At 48.3% G+C, this 15158-nt stretch overlaps 1 protein-coding gene across 3 annotated transcripts in view; it reads left to right on the forward strand.

Moving 5' to 3' along the window:
- LOC119970143 (neuronal acetylcholine receptor subunit beta-3-like) overlaps positions 1 to 15158 on the forward strand; it is a 53530-nt gene that overhangs the window by 26207 nt on the left and 12165 nt on the right. For all 3 annotated transcript variants that reach the window (XM_038804232.1, XM_038804231.1, XM_038804233.1), the window contains one exon: positions 633 to 742. In XM_038804232.1, coding sequence (XP_038660160.1) covers positions 633 to 742 — 110 coding nt within the window. The remainder of the gene's footprint in view (positions 1 to 632; positions 743 to 15158) is intronic.

Genomic DNA, 15158 nt, shown 5'->3' on the forward strand with positions numbered 1-15158 from the left:
AGAATCTTGTTTCCCGATTCTCTCCGACGGCAAGAGCAGACTGAAAGTCGCCCATATTGGCTTAATTGAACTGAAGTTTACGCCACTCTTGCAGAGAATTGCCGATCTCTATTTCACAGCTCTTCCCGGCACAGCTGAAATCATAAATCCAAAATTAAGTTGAACTTTGCGGTTAAAATATTCCCACATAACTCCCTTCTGCATTATTTTGAGGCAAAACAGTCCATTCCAAGGAATAAAGGTGAGCAATTATATTACAATCGCTCATGAAAGGATTTCATGCAAGTACATGAATCAAGGAGCAGCAGAATAAAACGCTGTGAGATAGATCATCGGCGCCGATTTGTACATCATCATTCTGTACTGCAACGTGCTGAACTATCCCTCAGACATGTCCTCGAGCTCAGAGTTACTGCTTTTAGCAAAAGAAAAGTGACAAATGCTGCTCTATCAGCTAATGCACTGCACTTCAGTGTGTGTGTGTCTATCAACTGGTGCACTGAATGTGCCATTATGTATTTTTTATTGCCATTGCTAATTCCTGACACTCAGCATGCTTAAATTATTTCTTCTCTATTGTACTCTTCTGCGACTCTGTCACGTAGTAATACGATTACCCTTCTATATTTTAGGAGTGGAATGACTACAAGCTGAGCTGGAATCCAGATGATTATGGAGGCATTACCACAATCAGAGTTCCATCAGAGTCCATCTGGCTGCCCGACATTGTATTATATGAAAAGTAGGTGTTTGTGGTTCTACATTTCCCGAGCTGCCGAGAAAAGAAAATATTGATAAACCTGTTCAGATCAGATTAATTGAAATTTTGTGTGAGTTGGCTTATGTGGAGCGCAGGCACCAGCATTGACCGTTTGGGGCAAATATCTGTTGCTATGCTGCAAAATTCTCCATAATTCTATTATGGTATACCTTCCAGGTTTAGACCATGATGTAAGTGGGCCGACTATATCTCCTCATTTTATTTTCCTTAACAGCTCTGTGGGCTGCACGATGGACTGCAGCGATCCAAGATGGCTGCCCACCCCTACCCTCTCAAGGGCAATTAGGGATGGGCAATAAATGCCGGTCCAGTCACCGACCTCCACGTCCTGTGAAAGAATAAATTTGAAAGATTGCGTAAAAGCCTCTTATTGGGATTAATTTAATCCTGAATTGGCAATCATCTCCCTTATGGGCTGAATGAATGGTGCTGAAGGTGTGAAAATGTGACAGCATTGTAGTCAGGGCGCTCGGGAATAAACTGAGGTGCATCATTGAGTCGGAGTGGAGGGAGCCTAAGAGCACATCTGGTGACAGTGAATCCGATCTGGCAAGGTTTAAATGTGACACAGCATGAGTGGAAAATGCTCCACATCTCAGAAGTGAACCCTCATCTTAATGGGCACAAAACCTGACTTTAAAAAAAATCTAACCAAGGATAGTCAAATACTCGTATGCAATCAATAAACTTAGAAATGTGTATTCCACCAGAGTCCACTTGAGTGCTTGGGTTTTCTCATTCCAAAATAATCCCAGCCACATTGTCATGTGAGAGTACCTTTAAGAAATGGATGGTTAAGCAATGTACCTTTAAGAAATGCAGTGATGTCAGAGTGTGGTGGGTGGAGCTGGGCTTCAGCTCGGCTATTTTGAAGTTTTTAGTTTCAGTTTGAGAGAGCAGCTGGGAGTGTCTGTGCATTTTGCTGAGAGCTGCAGGAAGGAAAAGAGCTGGTCTGGTGATTTCTGCAAATCCAAAGACTAGAAATATATTGAATGTAACCTGTTGTGCTCCTATTTTTGATGGGTTGAAGTCTTTTGGATGTTTAAAAGAACAGTTTGCAGGATTGGGTAGTGTATTATTTTTGGGGTTATCTTTGAAGTAATGGGTGTTAAGAGATCCAATGTTTATTTAAAAGGTTAAGTTGAATTCATGGAATAAACATCGTTTTGTTTTAAAAACCACGTGTCCATAATTGTAATACTACACCTGGGGAACAAGCCGTGTGCTTCAAAAGCAACAATCCATTAAAGGGGGGTTGGTTGGACTCCATGATACATTTTGGGGTTCTGTAAAAAAAAGATCAATTTCCATTCCTGCAGAGCAAAGTAGAACAGGGTTTGGAATAATAATGATTCAAGTGGTAATATAATTTGGCAGCATTATTCCCCTCAAACCCTCTTTACAACAACATCTGAGGGAATTTTGTCAACTGCACCACTCCTTAGATCTTTCGAGCCGATTTCATTGTGAGCTTCTCAACTCCCTGGGACATGTTGGTCTCAAAGTCCATTTGTGTTTCTCTGTTGACACATCAGTTTAGATATTATCCAGTGTTCAGATTTACCTGTGTCTCCTTCAATTCAAGCGACACCCAGTGGAAATGTTTGCATGTGCAGACCCAAATCCAGAAACATTGAGCACGTTAAGTATCTGTGTTAAGTCTCACACACACTCTAGAAATTGTTGAAAAAACGTCAACCCCATATTAATATATCAAAATCAACTGTACATCCATGTTTGTACACCGGGTTAGATGGCAGAGTAAATAGTGTAGATCGGAAAAGAAAGTTGCAAAGTGGACATTGATGGATTAAATAAGGGTAAGACTGTGGCAGATGCAGTTGAATGTGAGGAAGTGGAAGGTCATTCACTTTGGATCGAGAAAAGATCATACAGAGTGTCTCTATACAGTGTGAAACAGAGAGAACAGGGGTATTTAGTGGTCCAATTTAAGAAAGGTGGTGGACAAGTACAGGACATAATTTGAAAGGCTGATAGAATGCTGGCTTTTATCCCAAGGAGGCTGGGATACAAGCAAGTGGAAGTTACGTTACAGTTGCATAAAGTTCTAGTTCGGCCCCATTTAGAATGCTGTGCTTGGATCTGGGCATGACATTTCAGGCAGGAAATATTGGGCGTGTTCTCCGACTCCCCGCCGGGTCGGAGAATCCCTGGGGGGCGGCGTGAATCCCACCCCGCCGCTCCGACACTGGCTGCCGTATTCTCCAGCACCGGTTTTCGGGCTGGGGTGGGGATCATGCCGCGCCGGTCAGGGGTTGTTGGCAGCCCCCCCCCCCCCCCCCCCCCCCCCCCCCGGCAATTCTCCAGATCCTGATGGGCTGAGCGGCTATCCGTTTTCGGCCAGTCCCGTCAGCGCGAAAGGAACATGGTCCCACACGGCGGGACCTGGGTGATAGGCCGGCTGGTGCGGTCCTCAGGGCGGCGTGGGAGGATCTGGTCCCGGGGGGGGGGGGGGGGCACCACGGTGGCCTGGCCCTCAATCGGGCCACCGATCTGCGGGCGGGCCTGTGCCATGGTGGCACTCCTTCCTTCCACATCGGCCTCTGCCATGGCCGGCGCGGAGAAGAAACCCCCTGCACATGCGGCAGAACACACCTGCGGTTCTGCGCGTGCGCCCGAACACGCCGGCCCTTTGGCGGCAGTTGGCGCTCGCCAACCCCTCCAGCGCCAGCCTAGCCCCCGGAAATGCGGAGGATTCCACAACTTGCGGGTGGCCTGACGCCGGAGTGGTTCGTACCGTTCTTGGCGCTGGCGTCGGGCCAATCCGCCGGTTGTCGGAGAATCCCACCCATTGATCTTGGAGTAGTCTGGAGACTCCAGAACGATACCAAGAGTAAATATAGAGAGAAGGTTGTATAGACTCGCCTCATATTTCCTGGAATATAGAAGATTAAGAGGTGATTCCAATTGAGGCATTTAATATGGTGTGGATGAGTCCAGAAGGAGGGGCATAATTTAAAATTAGAACTGGGCTCTACAGAGATGATGGGCAGAATTTTGTCCGCTTGGTCGCTGCCAGAGCCAATATTTGCAACTCAGAAAGCCAATATCTTCATGGGGGAGGGGGTGCTTTACCAAGGCTCTTCTTGGAGGCTGGTTTAGCTCACTTGGCTAAATTTGACAGCTGGTTTGTGATGCAGAGCAAGACCAACAGCACAGGTTCAATTCCCATACCGGCTGAGGTTATTCATGGAGGCCCCACCTTCTCAACCTTGCCCCTCGCCTGAGGTGTTGTGTTGTGGGGCAGCAGGGTAGCATGGTGGTTAGCATAAATGCTTCACAGCTCCAGGGTCCCAGGTTCGATTCCCGGCTGGGTCACTGTCTGTGTGGAGTCTGCACGTCCTCCCCCTGTGTGCGTGGGTTTCCTCCGGGTGCTCCGGTTTCCTCCCACAGTCCAAAGATGTGCGGGTTAGGTGGATTGGCCATGCTAAATTTCCCGTAGTGTCCTAATAAAAAGTAAGGTTAAGGGGGGGGTTGTTGGGTTACGGGTATAGGGTGGATACGTGGGTTTGAGTAGGGTGATCATGGCTCGGCACAACATTGAGGGCCGAAGGGCCTGTTCTGTGCTGTACTGTTCTATGATTCTATGACCCTCAGGTTAAATCACCGCCAGCCGTCCCAGCTCTCCCCCTTTAATGGGACAGCAGCCTATGGTCACCTGGGATTATGGTGACTTTCCCTTATCAAGGCTCTTGTCCAGAACAATGAGAATATCTCCTCTGTCACCCTGACCAGTTCTGGAGAAAACCATTTTGCCAAAGTAACAACTCATAATTAAAGGGACCATACTGTGAATTAAAATGGCTCGCCAGCACTTGGGAATTCTGAGACTGTCAACGACAGGAATGGAGAGGAGAGCTGGGATGGCTCCCCTCTGGCATTCTTTCTCTCTCTTGCCTGGAGATCCTGCTGCGGGATCTAAGGGGGATACAGTGACTGGAGGGCAAGAGGAAGAGGACAGCCTCTTTAACCAAGCAGTCATGAATGGAGAGGTTAAGGACGTCAGCAACAGGAGTGTTCTCCCTCCAACCTGGACCCAATGCATGAAGAGGATTAATGACCTCAGGAGGGCATGGCAGGCGAATGGCACAACACTTTCAGGAGCCAAGTCCCAAGCTCTGATTTTCCCATCAAGTCAACACGCAGTGCAGCTCCACTCACTCCCATCTCTGCAGCACCTCACGCCCCTCTCTGAGCAGCCAACACTCATACCCATCCTCAGCTTATTGCCCTCACAGTTACCTTCCAGAAAATGTGTTCTTCCCTCTTATTTACAAAGGCCATTCTGAATGCTCACACTCCTCTTTGCTTCGGAGAAGAGAGCACAAGTTGGCCTGCCGATCGGTAGGCCGCGATCGCGGGACAGTCCACGGTGGAGGCCTCCCCCGGGGTCGGATCCCCCCTCCCCCACCAGGCCGCCCACCCCCCACAGGAGGTCCCGCCGAGTAGGACCACATGTGAACGCCGCCGGCGGTACACGGCCTATCTCGGTGGCCACTCGGCCCATTGCGCACAGAGAATCGCCGGGGGTCCGCATAGAGCGGCCCCCTACTGGCGACAAGGGCGCCGATTCTCTGGTGACCGGAGAATCAGTGGACCGGCGTCGGAGCGGCGTCGCTTGAATCGTGCACCCCCGCGTCGATTCTCCGACCCGGCCCGGGGTCAGAGAATCCCGCCCAAGGTCTTTTTCCAGGAACCACAACCTGCCTTGAGAAACTGAGCCTCCTGAAGTATTGTTGCTCAGACATGTTGCAAGATTCTCTGCTTCTAGACCAGCTGCTCGCCTCCTTCCAACTGGATCTCTGTGTCCATCCCCTTTGCCCTGTGGAGGGGCAAGTGGTTGAGGAGTAGGCAACTTCTTTTTCTTCTTTATTCTTTCATGGGATTATGGATATTGTTGACAAGGCCAACATTGGTTGCTCATCCTTAATTGCCTTTGGCTCACTAGGCCTTTTTACTAGGGCAGTTGAAGCATCAAATCACATTGCTGTGGGTCTGGAGTCACATGTAGGCCAGACCAAGTAAGGATGGCAGATTGACCTCCCTAAAAGGACACTCGTGAACCAGATGGGTTTTTACGATGAGTGATGATGGCTTTATGGTCGCCATTACTGAAACTAGCTTTTTTTAATTCCATATTTATTAATTGAATTTAAATTTCACCAGCTGCCGTGGTGAGATTTGAACCCCTCAGCCTGGATTACTAGTCCAGTGACATTACCCCTATGCGTGGAACATCAGTTCACGGCCAGCTGGGAGAGGCAGGGCTGCTGTTGAGGTCCCAACCGTAACTCATTTTCCAGAACTTCCCATCACCCATGCACTGGAAGCCACTTTGCCACCTGGCTGGCAAGATTCTGTTCCCATATCAGGAAGCATTTCGTCACACAGGGTAGCGGAAATCAGGAATTATTTCCTCCAAAATTAGCGGCGGTCAGGTCAACTGAAAATCTCTAAACAGAGATCCGTAGGGCAAAATGATCCCAAATATCGGCAAAGGTGGGATAGTGAACAGGAAAAGCGAGGTTGAAGACAGCTGAAGAACCACCAGATTAGATAGGGACGCCATTTTTAAAGGCCATCCCAGTGCGTAAAAACTCACATGGAGCACCCGCATCCCCGAGACAAGCCCCCCTTCACCCCTCCCCACACCCAGCACTGCCCAGACACTGTCACCTCGAGTTGCCTGGGCTGTGCCATGTGGTAGCGCCAGTGGGAAGTGCCGGGGGAAGTGCCAAGGGGAAGTGTCCAGTCCCCGGGCAGGTGTACACTGTGTGGGAGATAATTCATGACGGGTTTTCCCTCGCGCTAACTTGAATGGACGTGCTTACAGCGGTGGTGTGGGGGGAGGGGGAGGGGTGGGTCGGGGGGGGGGGGGGGGGGGGGGGTGGCGGAGATGATTCACGTGTAGAGGCCTGAAAATGAGATTCACATATATTACAATGATGTTACCTCACCAGCAGAGCACAGGAACAATCGCGTCAGCTTTTGCGTCAGCGTTAAACGCCAATTAGATTTTTTTGCAGGATTTTCTACTCCAGTCACTGGACCTTCCCAACTAAAACAGGAGCAGAAAATCCCCCTTCATGAAAATTTTTGTTCGGTAAGGATATTAAGGGATATGGCTGAATGGAATGGGATACAGGTCATTCATGCTCTAATTGAATGGCAGGACAGGCTTGGGGCTGAATGGCCTCCTCTTTCTCTATATATTACATTGCATTTTGGAAAAATATAAATACATCGTGAAACAATTGATAAGTATCCACTCTGACTGACTCTAAGAGGTAGTGACGATGGTCACCTCTTCTTCCTAGCAGTGCGTTATTTACTTTGTCTCAGTTTAACATTGGGGGTTAAATCACCGCTGTTTCTGAGCATCAAAACCATGGTTGCTATTGTCTTTCAATGTTTGCCTTTAGATGAGGCCCGTACAAAGCGATATGTTGCAGTGACAGTGATGCCACAACACCATCAACATTGACTACAGGGCAGATTAACTTGTCACCTTGCTCCTTGGGAAATTCACAGTCATTCTAGTGACATTGCGGTTAGGTTGTCAGCTCGTCCTTCCTGATTTGCCTTTGAACCAGGCGCCAAGTAGAACACAGAAGGAAAATGACAGTCGACAGTGGATCTGCCTGCAGGGCTGTCTGCCGCACGTGCAAGCAGGACACCGGCTGAAGGACAAGGACAGCACAGAAATAGGCCACTCAGCCCAACTAGTCCATGCTGTTTGGTGTTCAAGCTCCACTCCAACCTCCTCTCACCTGGAGTTGGGTTTCATTTGCAACAAAATCATGAACATCTTCGTCACTCACACATTTACAATTTTATTTCCAATAGCACAATTCTCAGCAAAATGCCAAGTCAGCTATATTTGATTTCCCCACATGCTTATCTCAGGGACCCAGGCACTCTGATTCACCCATCCTGACTGCCGAGTGCCTTTCAAAATTTTGACTAACTTTGGACACCCAGTACAAACTGAAAAGATGTTTGATTTCTTAGGTATGTGTGTGTTATATTTTAAGATGAAGGTTTGGTGCATGGTCAAACAACTGCAACTAAAGGGCGGGAATTTCCACGCATCCCGCCGCGTGTTTCGAGGCAGCGGAGGCAGTCCGCAATTGGCCAATGGCAGGATCTTGCCATCCCCCCATTGTCAACGGGGTTTCCCGTTCAATGCACCCCTCACCACCGGGAAACTCATAGTGGGGGTGCGCTGTCGAGGGGACCAGAAAATCCCGCTGGGCCTGAACATCCAGAAGGTTCCGGTCTTTACGTTAGTTGCAGCTCATTGGTAGCATTCTTCAACCCTAAGTCAAAAGGTTCAAGTTTCATCCCAGAGATTTCGGCCTGTCATTTAGACTGAGATGTTATTGCTGTACCGAGAGGGTGCTGCATTGTTGAAGCTGCTCTTTTGGATGAAATTTTGAACAAAGTCTCTGACTAATATAGGTTCTTTTATGTGTTGTGGTGGTGGCTCATTGATGAAATCTTGAGGATTGTGGGTTCAAACGTAAACACCTTCATTGATAGGCTTTAACTATTGACAGTTCTAAATATGGTCTTGCATGCCGTTTCACCCACCATGTGGGCCAGCTGCTTACAGAGTATTCTTTCAGCCTGTTCACTGACCATTGTAAGGTGTGTTTGCAAGGCCTGTGTATTGAGTCAGCTTTCACGTACAGTTCTCCCCTATGGTTATGGCTCAACTTAATACAGAGAGCAACAGGCACAACAACCTGGATAAGACAGCTTTATTATCCCAAGCTAGGTTTCGTGTACATGAGAGATGGATCTGGATACATGCCAAGATCGATCTACTAAACACTGATAAAATCACATCAATTATACGATTTTCCAAAAATCAATAGCCAACCCCAGTTGGACTTGATCCAATCCTTGAAGCTGTCATTTCTAAACGATCCAGTAAAATTGTGATCAGCTCATGATTTAACCCCATGCTGGCACCTGTTGTTTTCCAAGAACCTGTGTCCATTTTAACATTGTCTTTCCCGGACATTCCCATCCTGATATCACAGTCAGAGCCTGTCCACTCATTGTCCATCCAGGGGCAGGATATCGGAACTGGGCTTCCTCGTTACTCCATGGATTGGTTCAGAGGATATTGGGGCCACTGATAAAACTTGTTTACTCAGTCCACTATGTAATCCGCTGATCACACATCTCGTGTCTCAAAAACATGGGCAAGTTAGCTAGCCTAAATCCCAACATGCATTGTGGCCACTGCTTGTAGCTAGAGTTCACATGATTATCACAGGTATGTCCTAAAATACAGGTTTAATGGTTAATAATGGTTACTGGGTATACTTTCTATGATTAATCTCAATCCTTAATAAACTAACTTATGTAGAACTACTCAAGTGGCATCCGAGCTATTCAGTTTCAAGAGGTCTCAGCTCTGGACACCCCCTTCAAACATGTGACTCAATACATCATACTGTGGGCAGTGCCACTCTCCAGTCCCAGTTTAGCCTTTACCCTGCTGAGCACCTTTATATTATAATGCATGCAGGCCCATATCACCACAGTCCCGGCCTATCCGCCCGCTCGGGTGGACATAAAAATTCAAGTCACGATTTTGAAGAAGAGGAGGGGAGCTCTTGGTGAGACATTTTGCCAACAAACAATGTCTCCAGGACAGATTATCCAGTCATTCATCACATTTCTGCTGGTGGGAGCTTGCTGAGTGACTGATATTACCACTGTGACATGGCTCAAAAAGTACTTAAAGGGCTGTAAAAGAACTTGGGATGGCTAAAGGTGATGAAAGGTACTGTACCGTGAACGATACTTCAACGTCACTGGATCAAATTCTTGGAACTCCCTCCCTAACAGCACTGCAGATGTACCTACACCACATGGATTGCAGCTGTTCAAGAAGGCAGCTCACCACCACCTTCTCAAGGGCAATTGGAGAGGGGCAATGAAAGCTGGCCAAGTCAGCGACGGCCACACCCCATGAATGAATTTAAAAATGTAGATTAATTGTTTACAACTAAGATTCAGCATTGAGTTGGAATTAGTAACAGTGCACAATAAATATATTAAAACCTGACATTTATTTAATATTGATTAAGACGTAACTAGTAGATATTCTCTGGCGTCTGTAATGGATAGTCAGGTGACAAGGGCAGCACGGTAGCATGGTGGTTAGCATAAATGCTTCACAGCTCCAGGGTCCCAGGTTCGGTTCCCGGCTGGGTCACTGTCTGTGTGGAGTCTGCACGTCCTCCCCGTGTGTGCGTGGGTTTCCTCCGGGTGCTCCGGTTTCCTCCCACAGTCCAAAGATGTGCGGGTTAGGTGGATTGGCCATGATAAATTGCCATTAGTGTCCTAAAAAATAAGGTTAATGGGGTTGTTGGGTTAAGGGTATGGGGTGCATACGTGGGTTTGAGTAGGGTGATCATTGCTCGGCACAACATCGAGGGCCGAAGGGCCTGTTCTGTGCTGTACTGTTCTATGTTCTATGTTCTATGACTCGCTATTTAAAATAACCAGAAGGATCTTGTAGACATGTCGGATTAAATCAGAAGCTATGGAAGTTTAGAGAAGTGGACTTTTTTGGGGTCTTTATGTTGAGCTCATTACAAGGTTACTTGGATATTCAGGTAAGTATAAACACACTGAAAGCCACAGGCTGTTAAGGCCTTCATGCTAGCTATTTTGAAATATGGAATATAAAAATATATATTGTATAATATAGGTAAGGAAGCACAAAATGCATCCAAAATTTTCCCATTTTCACACTTGCAGCCGCTTTGTGCCTATCTACAGCATTTTACTTAATACCAATACCTCCTGTATTGCATTGAAAAAAATGGGGAGGCCCCTGTAAATGATGATAATAACACAAACACCAATCCAAATTTAGAGAACATTCAGACAGTAACTCACTTTGCCGCTTGGCATTCATCATATCGGCACCTTCAATTTAAAAATTCCAGTAGCTGCGGTTTCTCAGATGAGTGGGCATTCGGGTTAAATTCTTGGCCGGAGGAGAGGCATTGGGATCAGAGAGCAGGATGGGCCCAGTGTGGACGTGTGGGGAGAGTCAGCAGCAGGGATGAGGAGAGGAGGGGTTTATGGAGGAGAGCAATATGTCACAATAACAATATGGCAAAGCATTTGAGGCCAAATGGGAATGGCCAGTCGAAGAAATCAATTCATAGAATTTGTAATCATAGAATTTACAGTGCAGAAGGAGGCCATTCAGCCCATCGAGTCTGCACCGGCTCTTGGAAAGAGCACCCTATCCAAGGTCAACAACTCCACCCTATCCCCATAACCCAGTAACCCCACCCAACACTAAGGGCAATTTTTGGACATGAAGGGCAATTTATCATGGCCAATCCACCTAACCTGCACATCTTTGGACTGTGGGAGGAAACCGGAGCACCCGGAGGAAACCCACGCACACACGGGGAGGATGCACAGACTCCGCACAGACAGTGACCCAAGCCGGAATCGAACCTGGGACCCTGGAGCTGTGAAGCGATTGTGCTATCCACAATGCTACCGTGCTGCCCTACCGTGCTGACCAGCAACCATTGCATTGAAGAATATTTCATTTACCTCTCTTATTTCTTTGGGGAAATCAGAGGGAAGAAACAACCAAGCTGTATTACTTCTCTCAGCATTAGTTTCAGAATCACTAAAATACAACAGATTTTACAGGTAAAAACATAGAAACATTTATGGCAGGAAATGAGGCCATTTGGGCCATTATTTCTGTGTAACCCCAAAAAGTGCGATCCCATCAGATTTCCCATATTTCATAACGCTGTAGGTTCCTTGAGTGCAAATCCAAAGCCAGGATTTTCAGGATGGTGGGAACTTGGCCTCCGCCAACTGAAGGGTCAACGAGGAACATCAAGCCGCTAACTCCAGCAGGCTCGATGCTATTTCATGCCCTAATGAGCGTTGAGTGGCAGAAGGCGGGACTACTGCCTGTCACCGGGATGTAGTCAAAACATGGATGGCTCTCGGCCAATCATATTGGCCGGACGCGCTCCAGTCATTCCTCAAATAGTGTTGCAATGGCCTGAAGAGGCACTACAGATAGCTGCCTGGTATTCAGTGCTGCGAACCTGAGGACGGTCAAGTGGCAGGGGCCAAGGGCCGGGTAGGAAAAGCCTGATGAATCGCCGGGGAGGTGGGCGATCAAGGTTTTGGGGTTGGTCAGGCAGGTCACTGGGCCCTAAGGTAAGGCCGTCCCCCAGTCTGAAGGGGGCTTCTGATGCAGGTGCAATCCCACCCTTTCTTCTCGAGATTGTATGTGGTTCAATGCCGTCTTGGCCTCTTGATCTATTATCTACCCACCAGTCTAATAATGGCTTGGCAGGAAAAGGGCCTTAATTGGGGCAAGTGAAACTTCCCCTCTGGGATGGGTAGGATCCAACAGAGAACCCCATCCTCACAATTTTATAATTCCACCCACCTCAGAAAATTCTGGGGGCTGAGTATAAATCTCTAGCCCAAGTGGGTTTTCAATGCAGTGAGAGTTTCCACTTCTACGTTCAGGTTAGGTGGATTGGCCATTATAAATTGCCCTTAGTGACCAAAAAGGTTAGGAGGGGTTACTGGGCTACGGGGATAGGGTGGAAGTGAGGGCTTAAGGGGATCGGTGCAGACTCGATGGGCCAAATGGCCTCCTTCTGCACTGTATGTTCTATGCTCTATCACCCTTTTGGGAAGTGTGTTCCATAGAAACATACATAGAAAATAGAAGCTGGAGGAGGCCATTCAGCCCTTCGAGCCTGCTCTACCATTCATTATGATCATGGCTGATTATCAAGATCAATACCCTGATCCAGCCTTCTCCCCAAGTCCCTTGATTCCTTTAGCCCCAAGAGGAATATCGAACTCCTTCTTGAATTTATACAACGTTTTGGCATCACCTACTTTCTGCGGTAGTGAATTCCACAGATTCACCACTCTCTGGGTGAAGAAATTTTCCTTCACCTCAGTCCTAAAAGTTTTGCCCCATGTCCTCAAACTATGACCCCTAGTTCTGGACTTCCCCACCATTGGGAACATTCTTTCTGAATTTACCCTGTCAAATCCTGTCAGAATTTTATAAGTTTCTATGAGATCTGGGGCGGCACGTGGCACAGTGGTTAGCACTGGGACTGCGGCACTGAGGACCCGGGTTCGAATCCCGGCCCTGGGTCACTGTCCGTGTGGAGTTTGCACATTCTCCCCGTGTCTGCGTGGGTTTTGCCCCCACAACTCAAAGATGTGCAGGTTCGGTGGATTGGCCACGCTGAATTGCCCCTTAATTGGAAAAAGAAAATTAATTGGGTACTCTAAATTTTGTTTATTTGAAGTTTCTCTGAGATCCTCTTTCACTCTACTAAACTCCAATGAATATAATTCTAACCAACTTAGTCTCTCCTTATATGAGAGTCCCACCATCCCAGGAATCAGCCTGGTAAACCTTTGCTGTGCTCCCTCCACAGCAAGAACATCCTTCCTCAGATAAGGACACCAAAACTGCACACAGTACTCCAACTGTGGCCTCACCAATGCCCTATACAATTGTAGTGAAACTTCCCTATTCCTATAGTAATGATTTGGACGAGGGAATTAAATGGGACTGGTTTAGCATACTGGGCTAAATTGCTGGCTTGTAATGCAGAACAAGGCAGCATCACGGGTTCAATTCCCATACCAGCCGCCCCGAACAGGCGCCGGAATGTGGTGACTCGGGGCTTTTCACAGTAACTTCATCGAAGCCTACTTGTGACAATAAGTGATTAATATTATGTATTATCCTATATATTCCTGTACTCAAATCCTCTCACTATGAAGGTCAACATACAATTTGCCTTCGTTACACTTTCACTCTCATTTTACTCCCAATCAAATAATAATCTGCTTTCCTATTTTTGCTACTGAAGCAAATAACCTCACATTTATCCACACTGCACTGCATCTGCCATACATATGCCCACTCACTCAGCCTATCCAAATTCCTCTGAAGCATCTCTGCATCCTCCTCACAGCTCACCCTCCCACCTAACTTTGTAACATCTGGAAATTTGGAGAAAATGCATTTAGTTCCCTCGTCCAAATCATTAATATTTCATGTGAACAGTTGGGGTCCGAGCACAGAACCTCATGGTACTCCACTAGTCACTGACTGCCAATCGGAAAAAGACTCATTTATTCAAATGTTTTGCTTCTTGGCTGCTAACCAGGAGCGGGATTCTCTGACCCCCCCCCCCCCCCCCCCCCCCCCCCAACTGGGTGGGAGAATCGCCGAGAGTCGGCGTGAATCCCGCCCCCGCCATCCTCCCAATTCTCCCGCCCCCAAAAACCGGCCCGACGTGAGTCGCGCTGCCCGCCTCAGAGAATGGCAGGCTCCGGATCGACTCAATGGGCCCCGGGGCTAACCGAATCCTCCGGCCCGCGATGGGCCGAAGTCCCGCCCATTCTATGCCGTTCCGCCGGCGTAAATTGGAGTAGGTCCCTTACCGGCAGGACCTGGCGGTGCGGGCGGGCTCCGGGATTCTTGGGGGTTCGCGGGGGGATCTGGCACCGGGAGCCCACGGTGGCCTGGCCCGCGGTCAGGGCCCACCGATCTGCGGACGGGCCTGTACCGTGGGGGCACTCTATTGTTCCGCACCGGTGGCCGTGGTCCTCCGCCATTCCCGGTGCGGAAGCGATTCCCTCTGCGCATGCACGGGGATGACGCCAGCAAGCGCTGGCACTCCCACGCATGCGCCGACTTGCGCCGGCAGGCGGAGGCCCTTCGGTGCTGGTTGGCGCAGCGCCAAGCCCCTTTCCCGCTGGCCGGTGCGGCGCCAGCCACTCCGGGGCGGGCCCAACCCCTGAAGGTGCAGAGGATTCCGCACCTTTGGGGCAGCCCGATGCCGGAGTGGTTCACACCACTCCTTTACGCCGGGACCCCCCACCCCGCCTGGTAGGGGAGAATTCCCCCCCCAGCTTCCTATCCATCTCAAGACACCACCCGCAATCGCACGCGCTTTAGCTTTCCATAGTAATCTGCTCTCTGAGACCTTGTCGAAAGCCTTCTGAAAGTCTAAATAAACCACATCCACAGGTTCGCCCTGGTCAACTCTTCCAGAGCACATCACTCTCTGGGTGAAAAAGATAACTGCTCAACTGAGTTTCTAAAAGAAACAGAAGAAATGTGAATAAGCAAGTAGTGTCAAATAAGATACAGGAGGAAAAATAAAGACGAAGAGAACGAGTGGATTAAGAAAGAAAAGAAGAGAAAGGAACAGTAAAGTAAAGTTGAATTTTATTTTAAAAAGGTGGTTACTCAGCTGTTGATATGCATTTTATTTTGGTTGCGCTTGAC

This window comes from Scyliorhinus canicula, chromosome 8, assembly GCF_902713615.1.
Source record: "Scyliorhinus canicula chromosome 8, sScyCan1.1, whole genome shotgun sequence".
Classification (NCBI taxonomy): Eukaryota; Metazoa; Chordata; class Chondrichthyes; order Carcharhiniformes; family Scyliorhinidae; genus Scyliorhinus; species Scyliorhinus canicula.